Here is a 25,023-nt window from a genome sequence, read left to right on the forward strand (position 1 = left end):
TCCAGTTTTAGCCAAAACAAGATCTTGAATCATTCTAAAGAAATCCGTTAGTAAGGGTTACCATCACAAGAAGGTAGTCAGCCTTTAAAAAAACAGAACAAAACAAAACCCAGCACAACCATTTCCCCAAATGGTCAAACTTAACAAATTGTTTGTAAAACGTATCATCTACAGAAGTATTGCTTTTGTTCCCCGAGATCCTGGCAAAAGGAATAAGATGGGTTCACTTAAAAAAAAAAGTTTCCTGGGAATTCTGGATAAAAATAATTTTCATTACTGCCACAGTCTGCCTTGCCAGGATACAAGATCACCATTATGAAAGAAGTTGACCAGTTTAGAAAGTTCTTTCTATGACAGTAAGCCTTCTATCATCAGCTCAAATTATCACAAAACTAACGACCAATATGCAAATCGCTCCATTCCCTCCAAAATTAGAGCAGACACATTATTTTCCAGGTTCATGCCTGCAATATAATTTTAGTTTATAAGTGAATATGAGATGAAACTAATGATATTCATTTTAATTTCATTTTGTGGAAAAATAGACAAAGCATATGGTGTAATATCTGTAATAACAGATGGACCATTACCAGTTCTTGATACCAAATTTAATTACCCTATCCATTTTTTAAAGGTCTGACATATAAATTATTGTACCTCATGGTGCTTTATTCATTTTTTTTTTCTTAACTGGGATGTGAAAACACTTATCTTTCAATATTTCCAACAGTTTTATGTTTAAATACCATTACCACAAACTATGTTAGGTTTGTGCGACTAAAGTCATGTTCATTTTTAAACAAAAGAAGTGAAGGAAGCAGATCCATTTTCAAACACCATGACCAAAGACTATGTTCCTCTATTTGTCAACCCCAAAGAGCAAAGAAATCTCTCTTGAGTTTTTCACCGTTGCATCAAATGGTGTGCAATGAATAGGGAGGTTTCCACAGCTTCTCCACAAATGAATAAAACTTTCAACTATTGCCGAAGACATTGGGCTGCCTAATCTCCTAGCCACGCTAGAATTAATTTCTTTCCTTTTCAAAGCTAACCATGGTCAGCGTTTCATCTGCCCTAACCACTATAGACTCCAAGTTACGATACAACAAGCTCCCATTTCCAAACTTTGAATTGGAGTTTGTGAGAATACTGAGCACCACAGGCAACCCCCATTTTAGGCGTGACCAATATGTGCACAATCGCACACAGCACTGAACCCAAAAGTTGAAGTGGGAATGCCATAAAAGAAGTCACTGAAAGGGTGGAACAGACCAAGGTGGCTCACCAAGGTGAATCTGAGCAAGCATTCTTTACAGCAGCCTTTCTCAACCTGTGGGTCCCCAGATGTTGTTGAATTACAACTCCCATCACCCCTAGCTAGCAAGGCCAGAGCTCAGGGATGATGGGAGTTGTGGTCCAACAACATCTGGGGACCCACAGGTTGAGAAAGGCTGCTGTACAGGAATCCAAGCATCCAGGAAGCATTGAGCAGTTTATTCGAAATCATAAAGGTAAAGGTAAAGGGACCCCTGACCGTGAGGTCGAGTTGCGGACGACTCTGGGGTTGTGGCACTCATCTCGCTTTACTGGCCGAGGGAGCCGGCGGACAGCTTCCGGGTCATGTGGCCAGCATGACTAAGCCACTTCAGGCGAACCCGAGGAGCGCATGGAAACGCCATTTACCTTCCCGCCGGAGCAGTACCTATTTATCTACTTGCACTCTGATGTGCTTTCGAACTGCTAGGTTGGCAGGAGCAGGGACCGAGCAACGGGAGCTCACCTCGTCGTTGGGATTCAAACCGCCGACCTTCGGCAAGCTGATCAGAAATCATACAATAACCCATAATCGACTTCTTGCTCATATTTGCTATGAGCATTTTTTTTAAAGCAGAACACTTTGTGAGTTTTATATATTTAATAATACATACCCGTTCCTTTGCATTTATATGGAGGCTTGAAGAATTTCACAGCACCATAGAGGTTGACAATAGTCCCGCCTTTAACAAGATTCAGAGGGGTGTATGTATAGCTGGGGGCAACAGACTAACAAGACAAAACAGAAAGTGATCACATTCAAGTCAAATTCTGTAGCTATTTTAAAGTGGCAAGCTTCTTCTTCTCTCTCTTCTTTTCTTTTGCCAAAACTTTCTTTATGTACAGGGCCTAGATATCAGCTCCATTATGAACATCAAAGAAAACATTTTTCTTTGCTACTGGTCATTCCATCAGAATACTCCTTCCTCCTTTGAAAGAATTCCCCTATAAGGAAAGGTTATAACAATTTGGGGTGGGTTTTTTTTTTTTTTTTACTGTACAGAAAAGGTGAGCGGGGAGTGGATATGCTTTGTGATGTATAAAATGATGTTGTGGTGTGTGTGACTATTTTCATACTAGAATCTGGAACCATCCAATGAAGCCGAATGTTAGGAAATTCAGCTCAGAAAAAAGAAAGTGCTTCTTTATACAGTACATAATTAAACTATGGGATTTGCTCTCACAAGAGGCAGACAGCCACCAGTTTGGGTGGTTTTAAAGGGGGACTGGACCGATTCATGGAATATAAGGCTATCAATTGCTGCAAGCTATGACTGTTATATATGTTGCGAGTCTGATCCTGCAGGACTCTTCTTATGAGACAGCCAAAGTTATTTCCTGGCAAACGGCAAATATCAGACCATTCCAGAAACACTAGCTTTTTTTGCTTTTCTAATTTAAATAGTACATCTGCAGAGTTAAAGCTATAAAACGTTTGCAGATACAAATTTGTTTATTATTTCAAAAGGCATTAATCTAAGTGAAGGAAAGAAAGAGACCAGAACCTATATCATAACCTACAAGAATAGATTAAATAATTTGTTTAACTATCCTCAACAAACCAAACTTCAAAACAGTGTAAAACCACAACATGTTTTGATTAAATCCTTCCTATATTTAATAAGCACCTACTCATTTGTTGCAAATTCATCTTGTTATGTTCTCTGACATAACAAGCTAGCTTGGCCATTGAAGCAAATTCCTACATTTTCTCTCTGTATTTATTAATGGTTGGTATCGTTGCTGATCTCCATTTTTCTGCCAACAAAATTATTGTTGCCAACACCATACAATGACACAGATTCCTTATGTTGCTGTATAACTAAACCATCTGTATAGTTTAACAGAAAAAAACCACCGGGTCCAATCCTAAGTTAAATGTTTCTAGTACAATAGCCCTGATTAATTTCCGTAGTTTTAATAGTTATCACACATGTTGATTGATCATTTCACAGGATGTTTAAAAAACCCATTTGCTGTACATTCTGTGGTTGGAATAAGTGTGTAAGCTACTTACATGAGAAGAGAAAACACATGGGTCCAACATATAGAATGAGAAAGCCAACTGATTTTAGATCTTTGCCAATTGATTTTTGACACATTTGAATTTCAGTCTGGCCCTAGTGAGTATAGAATCTTGCCAACCAGTTGTACACATGTCAAAAAATCTACAATGTTGCCCTCTCCTGATACAGCAAATTTGCTTTAATAAAGTTTTGGAAAGGCTGTTGGAACACATGAATTTTTGTACTTTCTCCAGCAACCAGCAGAAGGTGCCACAGGCATTTTAATTATTTCCGTCATCACCTTGTTCTGCTGGCTAGCCTAATAACAGTCATAATACTTGCAGACCACCTCCAAGATGTTCAGGAAATTAGCACACTTGCCAGAGTTTCTGAGCCTCTACAGCCTGGTGTATTTTTTTATTTAGTGGGGCTGCTTGAAAAGAATTTTTCTATATACGTAAGACAAATTAAAGTAGCTGGAAAACACAATCATAAAGCATTCCCAGCCTCACAGTGTAAAGAGAGATGTCCAAAGGAGGAAACCTAGCATGTGTTTGGATTTATTCAAAATTTCTGGACACCTATTCTCTGCCTTATTCCTTTTCTAATTGTGTTCCCTACAGCAGCTAATGCAAAATTATTTTGAGATCTATAGCCATTTCTACAGACCATCTTAAAGTTGCTGTAAAACTTGCTTCAGGCACTGAACTTGCGATGCCTTCTACGATTTAAAACAAAAATAAAAGAAACACCAAAACAAAACTTACCATGGCTACAGTTTCTGAACCAGTAATTGTATTGGATGACCTAGTACACACCTGCGGAGAAAAACAGAAGTGAAGATTGTTAGAACAAACTGGAAGACAATAAGGATCATTTCAGATTTTTTATTCCAATATTTTAAGATGGACATTCTTTGTTCTTTGAACAAATATATGCTGGAAGTTAATCTATTATGTATAGATAACTTAAAATATAGAAATAATAAATGTATGCATTTTTATTACATTGCAATTTAAGTGAATTGTCTTATGTCAAACATATAGCAAATGCTACCTAAATATTTATGTAAAGCAACAATTCTAATCAACAAACATTTATATTTTTATAGACTACTTTATCTCAAATATTTGGTGTTAGTATAAAAAACACACAAACTAACAGAACAGAATAGTTTAATAATGCACATTTCTATTATGGCCAATATCAAAATAAAACTGAAGTAAAGAAAATTCACTAAAACCCCTCCATCATTTCACAACTTAGCCCTGAGCTCAAAAGGGCAGATCAAATGGGTAGGATTTAAAATATTCCTAAAGGTTCCCAGGCTGTCCTGGGATAGATTGAGGGATAATTCTTCCCTTGGTAATTTAAATTTCTGTATTTTATAAAACATACTGCACAAATGTACTCTATGGCTTCCTAGGACCTAGTTTGCATATCATGACAAGCCAGTTTACCTGGCTTCGTTTATGAGTTAATAATGGATGTGCCTTTATTCTGCCATGCTGGCCCCAGAATGAATTCTTCCCATCCACAGAGCTCAAACAAGCCATACTATGGCTTGTCATGTGATACAAACCCAGACAGTGATTTGTTTGAAAACAAACCATGGTCAAGGTTTGGATGCTACAACAAACCATAGCATTTTTTTTACACTGCCATGTGGATCCAAAATGGAACTTCACTCAAAGTAGCTCTTTCAATTTAAAACAAGTCTTTAAGAAATAATATGAATTAATTTATTATCAGCATTTTTAACACTCAATGCTACAAAGATACAGTAACAGAATACCTACTTGGTGGGTGCTTTCTCTGCTTTTAATTTTCCTCTTCATTTTTATCTACAAAAGCAACAACAAAGTGTCTTCAAAACTACCCCAGCCTACAATGGCACAAATGAGAATCCCTCAAGAATTTCAAATTTAAATTTTATACAAAATGTGTGCATCTCATTTTTCATCTTTCAGTTGCATTTGTCAAAACCACTTATCCTTGGGTACTTAGAGTTGCCTCTTTTTTTACTGGCCCTTCTCCTGATCTTAAGAAAAGCTTTATTTACTCAAAATTGTTTCAAGCTGCTCCGATAGATGTGAGGGCAAGACCAGAAAAGAGCTGGCAACACTATCAGTAGTCAATGGAATTCTGCCCAAGGTTTTCACTCCTCGCTAAACACATTTCATAAAGATAATACACGAGTATTCATACTGGACTCATACGTTTTATAGCATTTAAGATTTGTGCAAGTTATGGTATTGATTTTACATTGGTGCCAATTTAATCACTATCGTATTAGAGATGGGCATGTCTTACCCAGCTGCCTGAATGATTACTGTGCTTTAGGGACTTCACTGAACTTCACAGATGCCTACATTCCCCAAACTATATTTTGTGCTTTGTGAATTGTAAAACAGCAAACCGGATCTTGTGGGCGCACATGAATGTGAAGCCAAATCCTTCAACAGAGAGAGAGAATCCCTTTTCCAAATCCTTTCTGCTTTTGAACAGGCTGTTTACTTTGGGCAGCAGACACTTATCTGGACATCTGGGATGCATCCACCTAAGTACATGCCTAAACTCTGGTCAGCTTGACTGTAGCTGTAGTATTCCCTTGTTATTTCCCCGCACCTTGCAAACTGTAACCTGCTTCCCTTAACTCTCCATCCCACCCTTACTGTATCTGTATTGTTTAGAAACAAAAACTACCTTAGGGGCTCCTGTTACCTGTCTGTCAGGCAGGCAAAGGGCCAAAACAGGCTTCACACTGCTATTGGTGGTCTTCCAACTCCCCCAGTATTCATGGTTTTATCTTATGAAAAGATAACATGTGGCTTCTCTAACCAACATCAACAATTCCCAAAGTAAGAGGCGCTAGAATTCTGGACTCCCTTTATATCAGACTATTTGTTTATGGGGGCCTTCAGGTATATGTAAGCTGGTTGTGGTCACTCACTGGGGATTCTGCATACACTTAGGGCTGATCCACACTTACTTTTCCCTGGAAAGGGCGGAGCAAAGGGTAAATGTGGATAAGCCCTTAAACTCACTTCACGTGTTAACTGTTCCATGGCTGAACCCTGCCACTGAAAATAGCTTAGCCCTGGTGAATGAATCCTGGTTTAAATGAAATAATGTTTGTAAGAACAGACTTGCACAAGTGCCTTTTTAAAACAATGAAATGATTAAAATCTGGCTGCTTTCATTAAGTTACACATTACTGTTGTAGAAAACATCACAGGGTGCTCCAGGAAATTAAAGATGCAAACCCCAGGAATACATGCAACTGTAAGAATCATTTTAAAAATAAAGGTTCTCCTAATGTTCATACTGCTAAGCTAATACAGCATGATTAGGTCTTTAATTCCAATCTAAAATGAACTTTTCATTAGTGGAAGCAAACAGCACATGTGCCTTTCATTTTTCTCAAAAAGGGTTTGTGAGAAGTTCCATGTTCATAAAAATAAAATATGACTAATAGCCTTCCCTAACCTTGTACCCACAAAACTTTTTGGACCACAACTACCATCATCCTTGACCACTGATTGTGCTGGCTGGGGATGATGAGGGCAGTAGTCCAAAATATATGGAAGGCACCAGGTTGGGGAAGGAATTTCAACCTAGTTATCCAACACCCAACCTGGTGAAGCTCAACAGGTGGAGAGGAAATGTTGAGGGAGCTTCACCATTCTGACATTCTGGTTGTCACATAGCTGATAAAGGCATGCTGCAACCATATCCTAATTATAATTAACTACACAGCAAACAATGAACTAAAAATTAGGTTCAAGAGAGTACATGACGAATTGAAAAGAAATTTGTCTCCCTTTGGGCATGCAGAATTAGTTGCATAGCTGCAATATCCGAGTTGCCTTTCAGTTTGGCAAATATTCTACACAAATTACAAAAACCATCCCTCCAAGTACTATAAGACGGGCTTACGGTAACATGACTTTTTGAGATCAGAGCTAAAATCCATTGACTATAGAAATATTAGTTCTCTTATCCATTCTCCAAAACAAAGCTATTACTATGTAAATATATTCACAGCATATTTGCTATCCCAGAGAAACGTCACGAAGCATCAAAAAGATACGCTGCACTCTGCCAACTCAGCACAATCTCAAACTTTCCAAGTCTATGTCAATTCAAGGCTAATACTATTGGAAATCTGGCAAGGGGCCATTCCCCCTTAACTAAAGCAGCAACACTATAGATTGCTACTACCGTATTGGCTTGAATATAAGCCTTTTCCCCCAAATTCCGACCATGAAAAGTTAAAGTGCGGCTTATATTCGGACATTATGGTATGCAGCCAGGAGTGCGGGGCAAACAGAGCCAGGAGTGTGACAAAGCAGCGCCCGCCCCACGCGTAGTTCCCTGTCCTCTCCCCAAAGGCCGGGGAGGGAGAGAGCGAGGAAGGGAAAAGGCCGCTGGCAATGCATGGCTGCCCCTCCCCCCAGTACGCAGCCAGAAGCAGCGAGGAATGGAGCGGCTTATATTTGGGTGGTTTTTTCCTTTTTTCCTTTCCCCCCTCCAATTTTAAAGGCGTAGCTTATATTCTGGTGTGGCTTATATTCAGGTCAATACGGTACTTCAATACAGCACAACTGGATTTATAGGCCCAAGTCATAATAGTTAGGGTTCCCACAGCAACATCCAATACTCTCCCAGGGGTATGTGCATATACGGTAAAGGACTCCTGGACGGTTAAGTCCAGCCAAAGGCAACTATGGGGTTGTGGCGCTCGTCTCGCTTTCAGGCCAAGGGAGCCAGCGTTTGTCCACAGACAGCTTTCTGGATTATGTGGCCAGCATGACTAAACCACAACTGGTGCATGGAGGACAGTGACAGAAGCCAGAGCACATGGAAATGCCATTTGCCTTCCCGCTGCAGCAGTACCTACTTATCTACTTGCACTGGCGTGCTTTCGAACTGCTAGGTTGGCAGGAGCAGGGACCGAGCAACGGGAGCTCACCCCGTTGTACGGATTCAAACCGCCAACCTTCTGGTCAGCAAGCCCAAGGGACTCAGTGTTGTGCAAATACATCCACATATACACACATATATAGAGAGAAAAACATGAATGCACCAAACAGCATTTCAGACAAGTTTGTTCTGGATCCTGATAGGATGCAGCTAATCACTAAAACAATGTATTTGTTGCAGTGACTAACAAAACAGAAATTTTGAATTCTTACAGCAAAATGTTTCTGCGTCTGCCTTGCTTAGATAAAAAGTGAGGCTCTTTCCAAGCTGGCTGTTCCAGAACTTTGAGGACAGAATACTCAGAAGCACTGCAACTGCCAGCTTGGAAACCTCCTAATTTTTTTATCAAAGCAAATGATGAAGGTGGTGGAACCTGAGACATTTTGTTACAGTAATGTAAAATTTCTGCTTCGTTAGTCACTGTAATAGATAGCTAGATAGATAGATATACAGTAGTACCTCGAGTTACAAACGTCTCAGGTTACAAATGCTTCAGGTTACAAACTCCGCTAACCTGGAAGAGTTACCTCGAGTTGAGAACTTTGCCCCAGGATAAGCACGGAAATCGTGTGCCGATGGCGCAGCAACAGCAAAAGGCCCCATTAGCAAAAGCACGCCTCTTGTTAAGAACAGTTTCAGGTTAAGAACGGACCTCTGGAACGAATTAAGTTCGTAACTAGAGGTACCACTGTAAATAGATATGCTTCTGCCCCTGCTCACATTGCTTACCAAGCTCCCTGCTGCTGCCACCCTCCTTGCTAGTCCCATCCCTCCCTTCACACCTCACCCAAATCCACCATTGCCTCCTTCAGCCTCCCCATTCCCACAAAGCAACTCCGGCCTCTCTAGCTCTGCAGCTCCACTCCCTCAAGCCCTGCACTCCCTTCACAGCCCCTTCAAACCCCTTACCTGCCCCAGCTCCTCTGTGTCCCTCTATTTCTGCTTTACTCAAACTTTTTGCTGTTCTTTAAAACTCCATCTTAAATCCTGCCTCATGTTTGCTCCCCTGTTCCGACATCATGCAAATCCAGGATTGTGATGTGGCTCTACAAATCCTCCAATGGAGGCCCAGCAATGGCAGCCTTACATTTTTATGTAGAGAAAGAGAATAGGACTTTACACATTTCTAAAACTACCCTATAAACACTGCTAAAGAGACAGAGCTGTATGAGCTACACACATTTCAAAGCATTTGAGTAATGCTAACTTTCTTCCCTTTGGGCAGCAGCGGCCCGCGTAGTGTGTCAGATTGCTTAGAAACCCTGTTCAGTATCAAAAATAGTTTTCCACATGCCATGAACTCTATGATTGCTGCCATCTGATTCCTTATCACCAGAGATAGCTCAGTCGGTAAAGAATGAGACTCTTAATCTCAGGGTTGTGGGTTCGAGCCCCACATTGTGCAAAATGTTCCTGCATTGCAGGGAGTTGTACTAGATGACCCTTGTGGTCCCTTTCCAATTCTAAGATTTCTGGTGGGTTGCTGTTTGATACACGAATGCAAGTCTAAAGCCCCCTTAGACACTCAGCTGTAGCCAAGGGTTTTCTCTGAATCCCAGTTATTAGTATGCTGAATGGTAAAGTTCTTCTATCTTTTTAAAGCAGACCTTGATGTACTTTTTAGTAATCCACAGCCTCTCAGACTCATTAAGAAAGTTTTGGAGTGAAGGGAGAGAAGAAAAGCTTGAAAAACATACATAAATAGTTGACCCAGCTTCGTCAGAGACTTCTAGCCGACAGCAATGCCCATCAGCTTCACTGGTGGACTTAGCCACGCTGAATCCAGCTACCACCATGATGTCCTATAGAGAGAGAAAAAATGCATCATTATTGCTATTAGTTATCATATTTTCGGAGTACTTAGTGATCAGATCATTTGATGAAACATTTCCCTGGATCTTCAGAAAATATGACAAATCCCTGCTGATTAGGAAAGCCTCTGGAAAAGAAAAATGTAAAGGTATAATGCAACCAAAGTTTCAATATGAAATATTTATGTACAGGTCTAAAATTTCCACTGAAATATGTCATTAACTTTAGCTGGGATAGTGTTTGGGGAAAACAAAGGCCTTAAGTGATCTCCATCGAAATAGTTTAAATCAAGAATTGCACAGGGGAATATTCAATGTTTGGTCATATTTGGAGCAGACCCACTAAAATCAATGGACATATCTATAGATTTTAATGAATCTACCCTGAGCATTAGATATTACCCACTGTCAAAAATCAAATGGTATCAATCATTTTAAAATTAATTCTTGAGATTCCTGCATTTGCAGGGGGTTGGACTAAACCACTCTTGCGGTCCCTTCCAACTCTACAATTCTATGATTCTAATTACATATTTTAGAATACACAGGTGTTCCAATCATCTGCAGGTCATCAGTGAACTTAGATGTTGCATTACGAAAACTTACAATTCATCTTTCATAAGACTAGGGCAATGGGGCAAAGCTTCATGGTCTGAATGTTGCCAGTATTTACATAACAAAAGAGTAGCTAAATATTTTATCTGCGACAAACAAGAAGTTGATAAATCAAGAGGATCGATCATATGGAACTTAAATGGCACTTTTTGAAAAATGCACCGAAGAACTGGTTTCTGATTTCTGACTACTGGAGTGAGCAAAATGGCCTTTTCGGTACTGTGAAGATTAGGGGGAAAAAACAACAACTCTTCCAACAAAACAATATTAGCAAGCTGAAAAATTCAAACAGCTTGAAAGGTGATGAACAATCTAAGTCACTTACAGAAGGTATTTGTTATAAAAATTCTGAGATGAGTGCAAAACTCAATTCTAAAAGGTCTCTTTGCCAGTTGTATAAATCAGAAAGAAAAATAGTTACTGCAATCCCTCTGCTTCTTCCTATACAAATAAGGTATTTGCTCAACAGCCAAACTGACGTTAACGTCAAAGGATGCCATTTTATGGAGACTGACTTTTGTAATGGCACTTTCCGTTATAGCATTTTTAAGTAGTGTGGGGTTTTTTTTTTTAAAAAAAAGAAATGTCAGTGATTTGAAATCTAAGCTGAAGCAATAATGGAATAACACTAGCATAAAATAGTCCCAGATTGGGGGTGGAGGTTATGTACCAGTTTGCAAGAATAAGTAGTGTAGAAAGTTATTATTCAAACAGGAAAAGTAAAACACATACACACATTTTCTGATTTCTACAGGAAAGTGACAAAGGATAAACTCTTTCTGTGCATGTTTTTTTTTGAAGCTAATGTCAAAAAGGGGATGTAATCTACATAAAGTTAGGTAAATGCATCCCACTAAAATCAATATAAGTTCTACACTGAAATCGGATTCATATCAGTACAACATAGTGGCCCGAATCAGAAAGAATAGTTAGCAAATCACTATTACTTGATTGTGTTATTATGAGGTCCCTATCTGATCCATCCAACATGGCAAAGGGAGACTCAGGAGGGTTGTGTACCATTTGCAGATTTTTAGTTTAAAATAAAAATGGGGGGATATGACAGAGCAGTGGTCCCCAATTGGGGGTCCGCGGACCCCAATGGCTCTGCGGAACCCACCCAGGGGGTCCATGGCACCATTCACAAAACAAAAACTACCATAGTGTAGTTACTTAGGTTTTCCAACTCCACAGAGGGACGGTGGTATACACAAAATTCAATATATACTTATACCACAGAGGGCTTAAACACAACACTTCATATTTGTTTTTCCAGTAAAAAAATTAGCTAGGCACATTTAGCACCTATTGGCCACTTGCAACCAAGTGAAGATGCCTGGGTGAAAGGATGGTGCCTGACAGCTCCACCATCTGGAGGTACATGCTTGGGGATCATTGGATCTTGACTGCTTTGACACACTAATACCACATCCTCCAGAATTCTATCAGTTACATTTTATCTGCACAATCATAATGAATTTCAGGAACCAAAATGGCAACTAGGCATTCCGCTTTGGCAACTGTAACCTTGGTTTAAGGAGCCATTTGGCACCTAGCTTATATATCTGAATTTCTAACACTAATTGGGGAGCATATGGTATTTAAAGCTCACTTTTAACAACAGGAAAGAGAAACCTCCACCCATTATCTAAAGCAAGTGTGAAAACCTGTAGCTTGGCAGATGTTTTTGGACGCCCAACTACAATCAGTGCCAGGTAGCATCCTCTTGCCAAATGTTAATGATCTATCACTCTCAAAGACTGGCGTGTTGAATAATCAAAATCAAATGTAGTAACATATCATTTATATTGATGATATTGGGGAATGAATAACAAACTGCAGAACTGTTAAATTAACACATCATTCAAATAGATTTTTGACTATGCAGATCAGGGAGAGGAATCTGCGGTCCTTCAAATGTTCTTGGACTCCACCTCCAATCATCCCAGACAGCATGAGCGGAGATGAAAAGAACTGTAGTTCAGTAACAGCCAGAGGGGCCACAGGTTCCTAGCCTGCGAACTTAAATAGAAAATGTGTAGAGAATACATTTACAATCTATAATTGTATTCCCAAGTTACTAAGAAACATGGACATAACTTTCAAAAGGCAAGCCCCAAATTTTAATTACTGCTTGAAGATCTTAGTTTCCTAGCTCAGGATCGCCCAGAAAATTACCTTGCACCAGCGCCAACTGCAACTTTTGGAAAAGTACACTTGCAAGTTTTGCACAGCTATATTCATTTCAGCTTTCCTTGCGCAGGTAAAATTATTGACGGGACAGGCTTTGGGTCCTTGCTAAGTTTAGAAAACCACATGTGAACTGTGGCTTTCTCAGGGTCAGCCTTCTTTAGTAGAAAAGCAATTAAGAAGCAGGTCATCAAACTACTGAAATACTGCTTCACTGCTTTCTTGTTATGTCCAAACATAGCACCTTGTTTATCCCTATCGACTCAAAGGAGTTACAGCAACAATGCTGTTTCTAGTTAAGTCAAGCCAAGCTGGTGGCTAGATTTAAGTGCGCTCTCTCTCTTTCTGAGAGTCAAATGCCCTGTATATTAACTTCTTCAGTGCTGGCCCAGATCCACCTGCTTGCTCTGAGTGAGCAGCTGGGTATCTTTCAGCAGTGAAGAAGTTAAAGGTACTGGATTTTCTGCATGCAGCACTTGCCATCTAAGATTGCAGATGTCAGCAGTTATTGGACCATTAGCAGTCAGGTTAAAGAGAAAGAAAGAGGAAAAGAGAGCTATCCACGTTGCCTCTCATCCCTCAGCTTATTACCCAGCAAACTCCCATGGAAGCAGGGAGGGGGTGAAAGAGAAGGTTGATAGACTGCATTACTGACAGTCAGGGAAACTAAGCTAGATACCTGAGAAAATGAAATTGAGCACAGGGAATTGCAATGCAAGTTAAAGGCTCCTTTACCTTAGTTATTTCTGGCATTGTCTGAGTTTTAAAGTGCCATCTCAATTTTGCCTGCGCCCCCTAAGTACTTCCAGATGGATGTGCTCTTCCTCAGAAGCATTTTAGCCTCAGCGCTTCATCTTTTGCATTCAATCTTGTACCAACAACACTCCCATTAGCTTTTACTGCATGTCTTTTGTCCGTGTGTTTACTTGATTACAATAAATAAAAGAGCTTTCTGATTAAAGCTGAGTTTTTAGCAAACTACGGCGCTATGATTGCTCTTTTTGCTACTTCAGCAGTCTCTGATGATATTCTTTTAAATGACTGAAAACCCCAAACCTTAATGTTTTCCGGGGTGGGTGGGAGACTGCTAACTTAAGTGATACAGACAGATTCAATTGTTTAAAAAGGATTAGAACAAATTCCAACAAAGCTTAATGTGCAATGGAATTACCAGGGTGCAATGAATTTTATTCTGTACCACCATTTTGGGAGGGGGGCAGAGGAGTTAGTTATGCCACTGTTCCATCTTCCTTTCAATAAAAAATGAGAAATAACTCTGTAACAAAACAACTAAAAAATCCATGGGTAAAGTTTCTTACATTTGAACCACAACCTGCCTTTTAATAAATGGGGAGGGAAAACCTTAAGCATTTGTAGACAATCTTCCTTAGTTATCAAAAAGGCACCTAACTCAGGCACAATATCTGCTTGATATTTCAAAGAAGCAATTTTAAACTGTCTTTTGTTGAGCCTTTGGCTAATTAAACAATCTGACCGTTTAAACTGGGGGGGGGGGGTGTTTGCTTGTTACCATGGTTTGTATTTTTGTGTTTTTATATTGTAAACCACCCTGTGATCCTTGGATGATGGGCAGCATAGAAATTGAAAGAATGAATGGAGGAATCTCCAATGAACTCAAAAGGGCATATGTTCCAAAGAGCCACACACAGAACTGCAATGTACACTTCTAAAATTGGTGTAAAGTAAGTCATAAACCAAAAGAGTTATGCTCCTGGATATTTTATTCCCGTTCCAGTATTTTGAGATGTTACTGCATGCACAAGCTATTTTGGAGCTTGGTTGCCAAGTCAGGGCTGGACAGCTGACTAGACTAAATCCCCCAATTTAATAGGGATAAATTTTAGACTGGTGCAGAATGAAGTAGTTCAGAATGTAATCTAATTTTTTTTAAGTTTTACAGCAAGATGGCTCCGCAACTTGACTGTATAGTTCACGAAGAATGGTGCTTTTGCTCTTAGCACTAAATTCTGAAATGCACCATTACCAATGTAGAAGATATAACACGGGTATATCTTCTACATATGCCTAATATGCAAGCATCAAGCACATTTGGTGCTATATACTGCGGTATTCATAGGAGCAACAATATGCATATACTCTCCTATGTTACCGTTTACGTCTCCCATTGGGGAACCCCCAATTCCTTGCATCGCAATTTACTATTTAAATCAATGACTTTTTTTTAAAGAAAGAAAGTTCAACAGGCTTGCTAAAATGGCCTGATCACTAAATTTTGTGTTTTTTTAAAGGAACTGAGATTATCCTCCCTCTATCATATTCATAGTAAGCCTCTTAAAAACCACACGCACAAGTCCACATAACCACGGCTCAAGACACAAGGGAGGTGTGAATACTCTGATGCTAGTTCAACTCTGTTTGAAGTTTCCAGCTCAAGGGCTGTAGTTTCCAGTACAGGTCCTCAGTACTGATCTCTGTGATCTCCTAATTGGTGCTTTGGGCCTTGTTTTACTACTTCTCCTTTTATCAAGAAGGGCGCAAAGCGCTAATTAAGTTTCAGACACTTTAAACAATGTGGTAGAAGAGTTAACTTGAAATCATTTCTCAGTGCCCAATCTATACTATAATACTGGCAGGTAGACCACCACTACCACAGGGCCTTCTTTTTCTCTTTTCTTTTTTTCTTTTTTCCTTTTACACATCTTCTGCTGTGCTGGGATAAAAGTCAGCAAGCAAAGCTGCTCACTACAGATGGGGGGGGGGGACTAAATAGAAAGACAGAGGCATGACCGGTAATTACCATAACTTTCAACTGGGCAGATAACTAGTCTTAAGATGTTTACTTATAAAGGGCATTTAGGGGGAAAAGGGGTGTTCAGCTATTCAATACCCTTTTGAAATGTGGCTCTATTTGGGGGGGTTGTTATTGGGTTATTGTTCTTATTTTGATTTTATATATTATGATCTTTTCTGTGAACCACCCTAAGACCTCTGGGTATAGGGCGGTATATAAATTCAATAAGTAAGTAAGTAAAGTTTTCTTGGGGTTGACCTACTGAAATTAATAGACCTAACTTAGTCATGGACATTAATTTCAATGGGTCTACTTTGAAAAGAACTTAGTTGAAGACTACCCATGGCTCATACTGGACTTCAGAAAAAGAGGCTAAATAGATATTCAGGCAGTTAAAGCTGGAAAACAGTTTTAAAGGCAATCCCAGTTGTTCCAGAAAGTGTAGATAATGGGTGTCTGCTGTATCTCAACAAGAATGCTGTTCCATGGAACAGGCAGCCCCACTAACCAGTGTTAGAATCTCAAATATATAAGCTGGGAGCCAAATGGCTCCTTAAGACAGAGTTATAGTCGCCAAAACAGAACGTCTAGTTGCCATTTGGGGGGCCAGACGGATCAAAAGTCATGTTTTTCAATACAACTTTTTGGTTCCTGACAGTAAGAGCTGTTCGACAGTGGAATTTGCTGCCAAGGAGTGTGGTGGAGTCTCCTTCTTTGGAGGTCTTTAAGCAGAGGCTTGACAACCATATGTCAGGAGTGCTCTGATGGTGTTTCCTGCTTGGCAGGGGGTTGGACTCGATGGCCCTTGTGGTCTCTTCCAACTCTTTGATTCTATGATTCTATTCTATGATTCTATGGTTCCTGAAATTCATTCCAATTGCGCCATTAGAATATCACAGGTAGAATGCCACAGGATGTGTTGCTATTGTGTGAAAACAGTCAAGATCCAAGGATCCCGAGGCATACAGCTCCAAATGGTGCAGACATTAAGCAAAATGCGCCTGGTAGCTTTCAGAAGCTGTAAATTGACCTGCTATGCATTACTGTGGAGCAGGCTTCTGAGATCTATAGGCCTTGAAGGAAAAACTGTCCTGCAGAGCAGATCTCAGTGACCTGTTGAGTATGTAAGTAACTACAGCAAGGGTTGGAAACTTGTGCTCCTCCCCAACCACTGGTCATGTTGGCTGGGGCTGATGGAAGCTGGAATCCGACAACACCTGGTTCCCTGTCACTGAGGTGGAAGACAAGAGTACTATTTTGAAGAGGTGCTTCTTTCTGTTTTGCCATTAGGTGATGCCATAGTGCTGTTCAAGCAAACAGTACTATATCCGATTCCAGTGACGAAAAGGAACACAAATACAGCTTTAATACACGAAATACGTGGGTGAATAGCACCCAGGGATTTCGGGCCACAGAGGCTACTCATTTGAACACCAGTCAGCACCTTAACCCGGTCAAAAAGGCAGCCGCATGCATTGATCGTGTAAACACACTTAGGTCAACAAGATCAGTAGAAAAACAGTTCACAAGAAGAAATAAACATCTAAGAATGAAAGAAATAAAAGCATTTACCCCTTGATGTACAACGCTGGCACAATCCTCTGCCAACTTCCCAAACATATAAGTATTGATAGCACCGGCCTTAGAACATGGGTTTTCTGACTCTGAAAGACACACAGGAACAGTGACACTGTAACATTTATCTGAATATACTAAAGGAAAGCCTTGCAGCTCTGATTTCACAAGGGTATCGCAAATGCTGAGAGGCCAGGGACATTAAAATACACTCACACCTGTGAGCTATGAAACTAAGGGGGGGGGGAATCTCTGTACATAAGGCGGCTCCCGAAAGGCCAGAGTAAGGACCACAAAATGAGCTCTAGTCTACCAGGCAATCAATGAAGCACACAGCAGAATTCTGTAGTTGAAAGTCCAGATAACCTTGCTGGCGAGGACCAACATAAAAAGAAAAGATATATGATAAGGACTGTGAAATTTTAAAAAGGGTAGAGGAAGGCCTAGCCTCTGTTGTCTATGCTCTGGTAACTTTTAGGATAGACTGCTGCAATGCATAATATGTAGGGCTGCCTTTGAAGATGGTTTGGAAATTACAACAGGTGCCGACTTCAGCAGCAAGATGGCAAGCTACCAATTCATTTCCTGGCTTGATTCAAAGTGCTGGTTTTGAGCTATAAAGCCTTCTACAACTCAGGACCCCAGTAACTCCAGGACTACCTCTCCTCCTATGAACCAACCCAGAGCAACAGCTTATCATTCAAGGCCCTTTGTGTGCCCCCTGCAAGGGAGGTATTGACAAAAGAGCAGGCTTCTCAGTTACGACTCCCCAGTTATGGAATGCTCTCCCAAGGGAGGAGCCACCATTACTTATTAAGGCCCAGGCAAAAACATTTCTTTTTCAGCAGGCCTTTAGTTGTCTCTTTCAGTGGGATGGGATGTTTTAGGCCTTCCTTTTTCAAAAATATGAATGCTTCAGATTTTGCTCTCTTAGTGTCATGTTGGCTTTACTGTATTTGCTATTCTTTTTCTGTTGTAAAGTGGTTTGAGGTATTTTGTTTAAAAAGGGAACGGTAAGTTAAATAAATAATAATATTATAATTTGAAAAATACTTTTTGAGTTCAGAATTCCAGATGCCTCCTCAAATAAATCATCTCTCCCATTTGTAAAAGCATATGACCCTGGGTTGTTGGTTTTTTTTAGATATTCCACTATATCTGTTATTATCCCCATTATTGCAATCCCACAACTTTTGCCTGTGGTGCACAACTAGCACAACCAATAACTATATGTTAAAATACCTTGAAGTATAATCTTGAAGAAAGATGTCCCGTTTCCCACTTTACTTAATGGATAGGAAGCAGCAACTGTTCCCTGAAATGAGAAATTGGGGGTGTGTGGTCTAATTAGCAAGTTGAAAATATTTCCAATAGAAAATATCAATCATATTCATTACTTGACCCAGACGTTTCGGATATGTGCAATATCTCTGTGACAGCAGCGTCACATCAGGTTTTACAGTGGCAGAACAATTAACAAAGTGCTTCATAAAATATACAAACCTTTAGTGGCTTTCTTCATCTGTATCTAACAACCTAACTGCAATCCTGAGCAGTCAATCGTCAGTCTCATTTTACAAATGGGGAAGTATGGTGGGACCAACTGCTCAATATCTGTCCGCTACGTTCTGGACCAAATAATGCTGGTAGAACAGAGAGTCCTGTGACTCTCAAGAGAGTCCTCACTAACTGGCAACATTCATTTTTATGGTTTGCAGCTGACCAACAAAAGCTAGGCTTCCAGCTGCATGACAACCACTCCTACTCCAACTACATTCCATATTCATTTGTGCTCTGCATAAAACATGACAAACTTAAACCCTCCTCAGGTGTTTAGCCTCCATTCCCAACCCTTGTGCCAGCCCCATACTCCAATATCCCTGTGGGAAAGTGAACGGACTTTTTAAGCACGTTTGGTCGAACAAGTCTTGAGCAGAGGTGGGGAATCTGTGGCCCTCCAGAAATTGCCGAACTACAGTTTCCATCACCCCCAGCCAATAACCGCCAAGGACAATGGGAGGTATAGTTTAGTAACATCTGGAGGGCCACAGGTTCTTCACACCTGGCTTAGGAGCTTCCGCACAATCAGGGATCCTGTATTACAGTGTTTCCCAAACACGGGTATCCAGCTGTTGTTGGACTCCCATCACCCCTAGCTAGCAGGACAAGTGGTCAGGGATGGTGGGAGTTGTAGACCAAAAACAGCTGGAGACCCAAGTTTGGGAAACACTGCTGTATTATCACAGCTCCTGTGTGCAAACAGGCTTTTAACCTGGTCAGCTTAATGCCCTTTGTAGCACCCTCCAGACCTTCCTACTCAAAGCAGGACAGTTTGAATGGAATGTACACACCTAGCTGCACTGTGATGTTAAGATGTGGGTCTAGTGCAGGTGCCCCTAGCTGTCTACACACTTTTTGCCCAAGAGTTTTCAGCCTGAATGCCCAAAATACTGCTCTTTCTTGCTCTGCATATCCCCCTCTCTCAACTAAGGATTAATTCCTGTGCATATGAAAAAATATGGCCCATCTGAACCTATGCCATGGCAGCCTTTAACTTTTAAGGAGTTTGGTGTTTTAAATTCAGTAAATGTTTATTTATTTACATGAGCAGTTCTCATGTAACCAAATAGTTTGTCAAACTGTGTCGTGTTTCAATACTGTTATAGAAAATATCTTTAAAAATCATTGGGCTGGATCGAGAGTCATTATTCTGTGAAAGGAAAGGCTCCTTCCATTTGTGGGAGGAACATTTGCCCAGCAGTTCCCACTTCACGAAGTCCAAGGGAATTAATTTTTGCTGATTCACTCTGTAGTGACTAGCAAAACCTAGCCATGATGTACTGGAGGGTCCCCCAACAATCCAGAGCAGCTTTTCGGGGGCAGGAGGAGCAGGAATGTGTAAAAATCACCTCCCCTTTCTTCAGTGGAGCATCACATAAGCATAACAATGCCACAAATTTGGGCTCCAAACCTAGCTTCTACATTTGGTCTCTCCTTCCTTGGAAGCTTTTAAGCAGAGGTTGGGCGGCCATCTGTCATGGATGCTTTAGCTGAGATTCCTGCATTGCAGGGGGTTGGACCAGATGACCCTTGGGGTCCCTTGCAATGGTATGATTCTATCATTCTTTTAAAAAAATATAAAGATTTTGTACAACTCTAAGATTCTATGATTTCTCAGAATAGACCAACCAAGGTCCACACTTTTAAGCTTGCCATGGCAAATTTTCCACTGCTCTCTGCGGATCATGATGCGCCCAACCTTGGGGCAGAAGAGTGGACAAATATTGTCCCTGCAGATCTGTTTCACTTTGTACTTGGGAGTAGTGTTCAAAATTTGCCAGGTGTGTTTTGCAACTGGCTGTCACTCACTTGTGACCAATAAAGATGTCTGGGTGCCAGGATGGCGCCTGATGTCTGCACCATGACTGGGGATCCTTGGATCCTGACTCTTTTCACATACTAGCAACACATCCTGCAGAATTCTGTGATACTTTAGCTGCACGAAACGATGACTTTCAATCAGTCTGGCCCCAAAATGGCAAATAGGCATTCTGTTTCAGCAACTGTAACCCTGGTTGAAGGAGCCATTTGGCACCTAGCTTATATATGAGCTTCCAACACTGCTTGGGAATACAGTGGTACCTCGGATTAAGTAATTAATTCATTCTGGAGGTCCATTCTTAACCTGAAACTGTTCTTAACCTGAAGCACCACTTTAGCTAATGGGGCCTTCCGCTGCCGCCGCGCTGCCGGAGCACGATTTCTGTTCTCATCCTGAAGCAAAGTTCTTAACCTGAAGCACTATTTCTGGGTTAGTGGAGTCTGTAACCTGAAGTGTATGTAACCTGAAGCATATGTAACCCGAGGTACCACTGTACTGCAAAAGAGCAAGGCAACTGTGGGGATGCTCCAAGCTACCCAATTCAGAATGTGGGCCAGATCCGGAAATAATTTTCCTCACCTGGCTTGATACATGGCATATTCTTTGTCTCTCTCAAGAATAGCGGAATTTATTGAACGCTGCACATGTTATACACAGCTGAAGGAGTCAGGAGTAGTTAACAGACCTGTGTATTAAACTGCCTGAATTACAACTTGCCTTTTTTCCTCTGGCATCTTTGCTTGTACACCAAGGATATATTTGTCTGTTCTGAGCCTATGTATTACACGGCAATCACACTTGAACAACAGTAAATATGCTGTACAACCACTGTGATCATCATAATATATTTGAAAGCTGCTTCCAGGTAGAAAGCAGATGTGCGTCCTCCAGAGCAATCCCTGGCACATTAGCAGATGCCCCAATAACTGCTTCTGTCAAATTAACAAGAGCTAGTTTCCTTGTTAACCGTGTTCTTTGTGCCAGCCTTTCACAGTCACCTAGTTTGTTTGCTTCTTCAGGCAGCTTTCAGATGCATTAAATTCTCTCCTCACCATGAGGCAAGTTTCCTCGGAGGAAATTATCTATCACAATCAAATGGAGTACTGAACATATATTTTGCGCCAGCACAACGAGAAATGGCCTCTCTTTGAACACAAACCAACTGTGGCAGTGATCTTTAACAACTTTAAACGGCATTCTCCCCCCCCCCCACACTCCACCTCAGTGCCCCATATCTATTTTAGAAATCAGCCATAGATTATATTCCTGTACCAATACATTCCACAGGACTGGGCTGATGACACTAAACGCTTGGTTTCTTGTTGTTGTCAGATGCGCCTTGACAACTTGGGGGATAAAGAACAACTCTCCTGCAGATGATCTTAGTAAACAAGCTAAGATAGAAGGGTTTAGGTGATCCATAAGGTACCCTGGACTTAAGTTGTACAGGGCCTTGTAAATTAACACAAAGACTTTGAACCTGGCTCAGTAGCAGATGGGCAACCAGTGCAGATGTTTTAATAAGGGTGTCACATGTCATCAGCAGTATTAGAAACTCAGATATATATAAGCTAGATGCCAAATGGATTCTTAAACCAACGTTACAGTTGCCAAAACGAAATGTCTAGTTACTATTTTGGGGTAAGACAGCTCAAAGGCCTGATTTTTCAAATGATGGACCAACTGTGATTAATTCTCAGTTAAACATCTGGCTAGTTCAGATGACAACCCTGAGCTAAGTTAAGAACTTTGAGGACTTAAAGAAGAAAAGTCACTCGATCCAGGTCCTATTCAGACCTCTTTTTCCTAATGGTGACTACTCCTGCTCAGGCTGTACAGAAAAAAGCATTTTGGTTCCTGAAATTCATTCCGATAGTGCAGATAAAATAAATCTGATAGAATTCTACAGGGCGGGGTATGAGTGTGTGAAAACAGACAAGATCCAATGATCCCCAGGCATGCACCTCCAGATGGTGGAGATGTCAGGCACCATCCCGGTGCCCAGGCAGCTTCAATTGGTCACAGGTGGTCAAAAAAAGGTGCAAAATGCACCTGGCACCTGGCTAATTTTGAACACTGGTTGTTTAAATGCCCCCCTCAGCAAGTGACTAACATTTCTTGACCAGAGGGCCATGTTCACTCTTGAACCCCTAGCAGGAGGACGGTACGTACATGCTGGCAGGTGTGGCCACAGTTAAAAAAGAAAGAAAGTATGCAGTCCATTTTGCAATGTGTGGCTTTCAATCCAAGCAGAAGACGCACTGTATACCCTACAACCGTTCTCCATGCCTCACTGAAGGTGGAAGTAGCAGCTTCCACCTGATATGTTGCCAGGGTCATTGTCAAAAAGCTCTCTTCCCAAACTGCAGCTTATTAATCGAAAACTGATATTGAGCCTTGGACCTCCTTACACCCTCCATACCTCTCCTGAAGCACTACATCCAAGGAATGTCTCCAATGTATGAAGATAACTACTGTGATCTTCAAGTGCTAGAGATAAAAAGGTATTCCTGGAGAAGAGTGTGAATTAAAAATACCTGACATCACAAAAATTCATGAGTCTTTTTAACCACCATTTTACCCTACATAAAGAGTAAAAGGTTGTATTGATTTTTTCTTTTGTAATCCTCAGTTTGCTGTGACGCAAAAATACAATATTTGGCTTTATGCTGTACATGGAGATAAAAGTAGCAAAGAAACAGTAATGATGACTGAATTGCATGTTCTCGCTGAAAAGCTTTTTTCCACAGCAAACAAAATTCAAGTTTAACAGTACTATTCTCAGCTTACATCCCCAAGTGCCAGTAATGATAAAAGGCTTTAAAATTAAATTCATCATCATCATCAAATTAAAGCAAACATGTTGAAGAAGACTGGTCTCATGTGTTCTACTCTGTAAAGTTTATACAAGAGGCCTAATGTACCACCAGCACTAAGCACTTGAATTTACAACACATTTGTAGCCACAGATGGAGCAACACAATGCGGATTCCTTCTTCTGAAACAGCTACTAGACAGCTGAAAATTATTGCTGCAAACTGTGCTGATTTTATGTTGAGGAAGTAAAAAAGAAAAGTTACAATGTGGTGCAGTTCCTCCAGTTTTTTGAAAAATGTCCATAAATCTGGAAGACTCCATTGATTCTTTTATAAGAAAAAAGAACTCCATTAAGTCACCAGACTGGAAATTTTTTTATCACAACACTTTTTTAAGTTTATGCCTTAAATGAAAAGCTCCCAAGCCATCTATATTTTTCTTCCAAGTTTACTAATGGTTCCAGTAATAAAAAAGCAATGCTAAGAAGAGAGAGCATGCTATGACTATATGGATAAGACAAAGCACAGGATATTTTAAATTTTAGCAACGCTCAGTTAAGACTTACTTTCAAGTAAGCTGGTTCAGGATCTGACTATAAGAGTAGGGCTACCATGTCTCCAAAAAGGAAGTGAGAATAGACAGGGAGCAGTATACAAATTTAATAAATAAAATAAATATTCACAAGTACAATGGTACGTACCTCGGTTGTCGAATGTAATCAGTTCTGGAAGACTGTTAGACTTTCGAAGCGTTCGACAACCGAGGAGCAAAGGGCGGCTGGCCGAGTCAATGGAAAAAATAGAAAAACACAGCAGAAGCTATTCGACTTCCGAGACGTGTTCAAAAAGGGAAGCAATTACTTCCGGGTTTTCGGAATTTGGGTACCAAATCGTTCGGCTTCCGAGATGCTCGAGGTATCACTGTAACTTGTTACCATTTTTAACTGATTGAGAAGTGCACTTAAAATTACAAGCTTCTGCTTAAAACGTCGACAAATCAGGAGAGGTTCACATGTATATGGGAGCCTTCACATCCTTAGGGCAGGAAAGATCAGTGGATCTCAAGAGTGTTCAACTAATGGAACCCAAGTTAACTTAAATATATAAGAAGCTGGTGGCTACAGAAAGAAGGCAGGCAAAACTATTGCATAAAAGAAAATTTGAAGCAACTGTTGCTGAGAATGTCACTAGATTTTGCTCAGCACTAACCTAGTGATAAACAGCTTTGAGGGTTGTTGTTGTTTTTACCAATAAAGTTTTATGAAACAATAAAATATTAAATAAATAACCTAAGAACAACACTGCTGGATCAGATGGAAGGCCTATCTAGTCTAGCATCCTGTTCTCACAGTGATGAAACAGATGTCTACAGGAAGCCCACAAGCAAAAACTGAGCACAACATCAGTCTCTCCTAGAAATATGCAGCAACATAAAGCCTATTAAAGCTATTCCCATGGCTATAAACTCAACCGTCCTTTAAAAATAGCAAGAAAAGGCCATGGCAGTGCTACACAACTTGTGACCCATGAAAATGATCCCAGGCCCCAGTCATGT

The 25,023-nt window shown here is 40.5% G+C and overlaps 1 protein-coding gene across 3 annotated transcripts in view; it reads right to left on the reverse strand.

The window, feature by feature from the left end:
- POT1 (protection of telomeres 1) overlaps window positions 1–24,192 on the reverse strand; it is a 67,119-nt gene extending 42,927 nt beyond the window's left edge. Inside the window, exons 1-7 of one of the 3 annotated variants that reach the window (XM_081023629.1) lie at window positions 24,170–24,192; window positions 18,513–18,585; window positions 17,268–17,359; window positions 10,004–10,108; window positions 5,120–5,164; window positions 4,088–4,138; window positions 1,929–2,043 (exon numbers count right to left, since the gene is read on the reverse strand). In XM_081023629.1, the coding sequence (XP_080879755.1) occupies window positions 1,929–2,043; window positions 4,088–4,138; window positions 5,120–5,164; window positions 10,004–10,108; window positions 17,268–17,315 (364 nt within the window). In that variant the 5' untranslated portion in view covers window positions 17,316–17,359; window positions 18,513–18,585; window positions 24,170–24,192. Of the gene's footprint in view, window positions 1–1,928; window positions 2,044–4,087; window positions 4,139–5,119; window positions 5,165–7,365; window positions 7,521–9,215; window positions 9,344–10,003; window positions 10,109–17,267; window positions 17,360–18,512; window positions 18,586–24,169 lie in introns of those variants that run through there. The other 2 variants (XM_081023630.1, XM_081023631.1) reach the window with 2 other exon arrangements.
- Between the last annotated feature and the right edge of the window lie 831 nt (window positions 24,193–25,023).

The sequence above is a fragment of the Podarcis pityusensis genome, assembly GCF_964106645.2.
Source record: "Podarcis pityusensis genome assembly, chromosome: 10".
In the NCBI taxonomy this organism is placed as follows: domain Eukaryota; kingdom Metazoa; phylum Chordata; class Lepidosauria; order Squamata; family Lacertidae; genus Podarcis; species Podarcis pityusensis.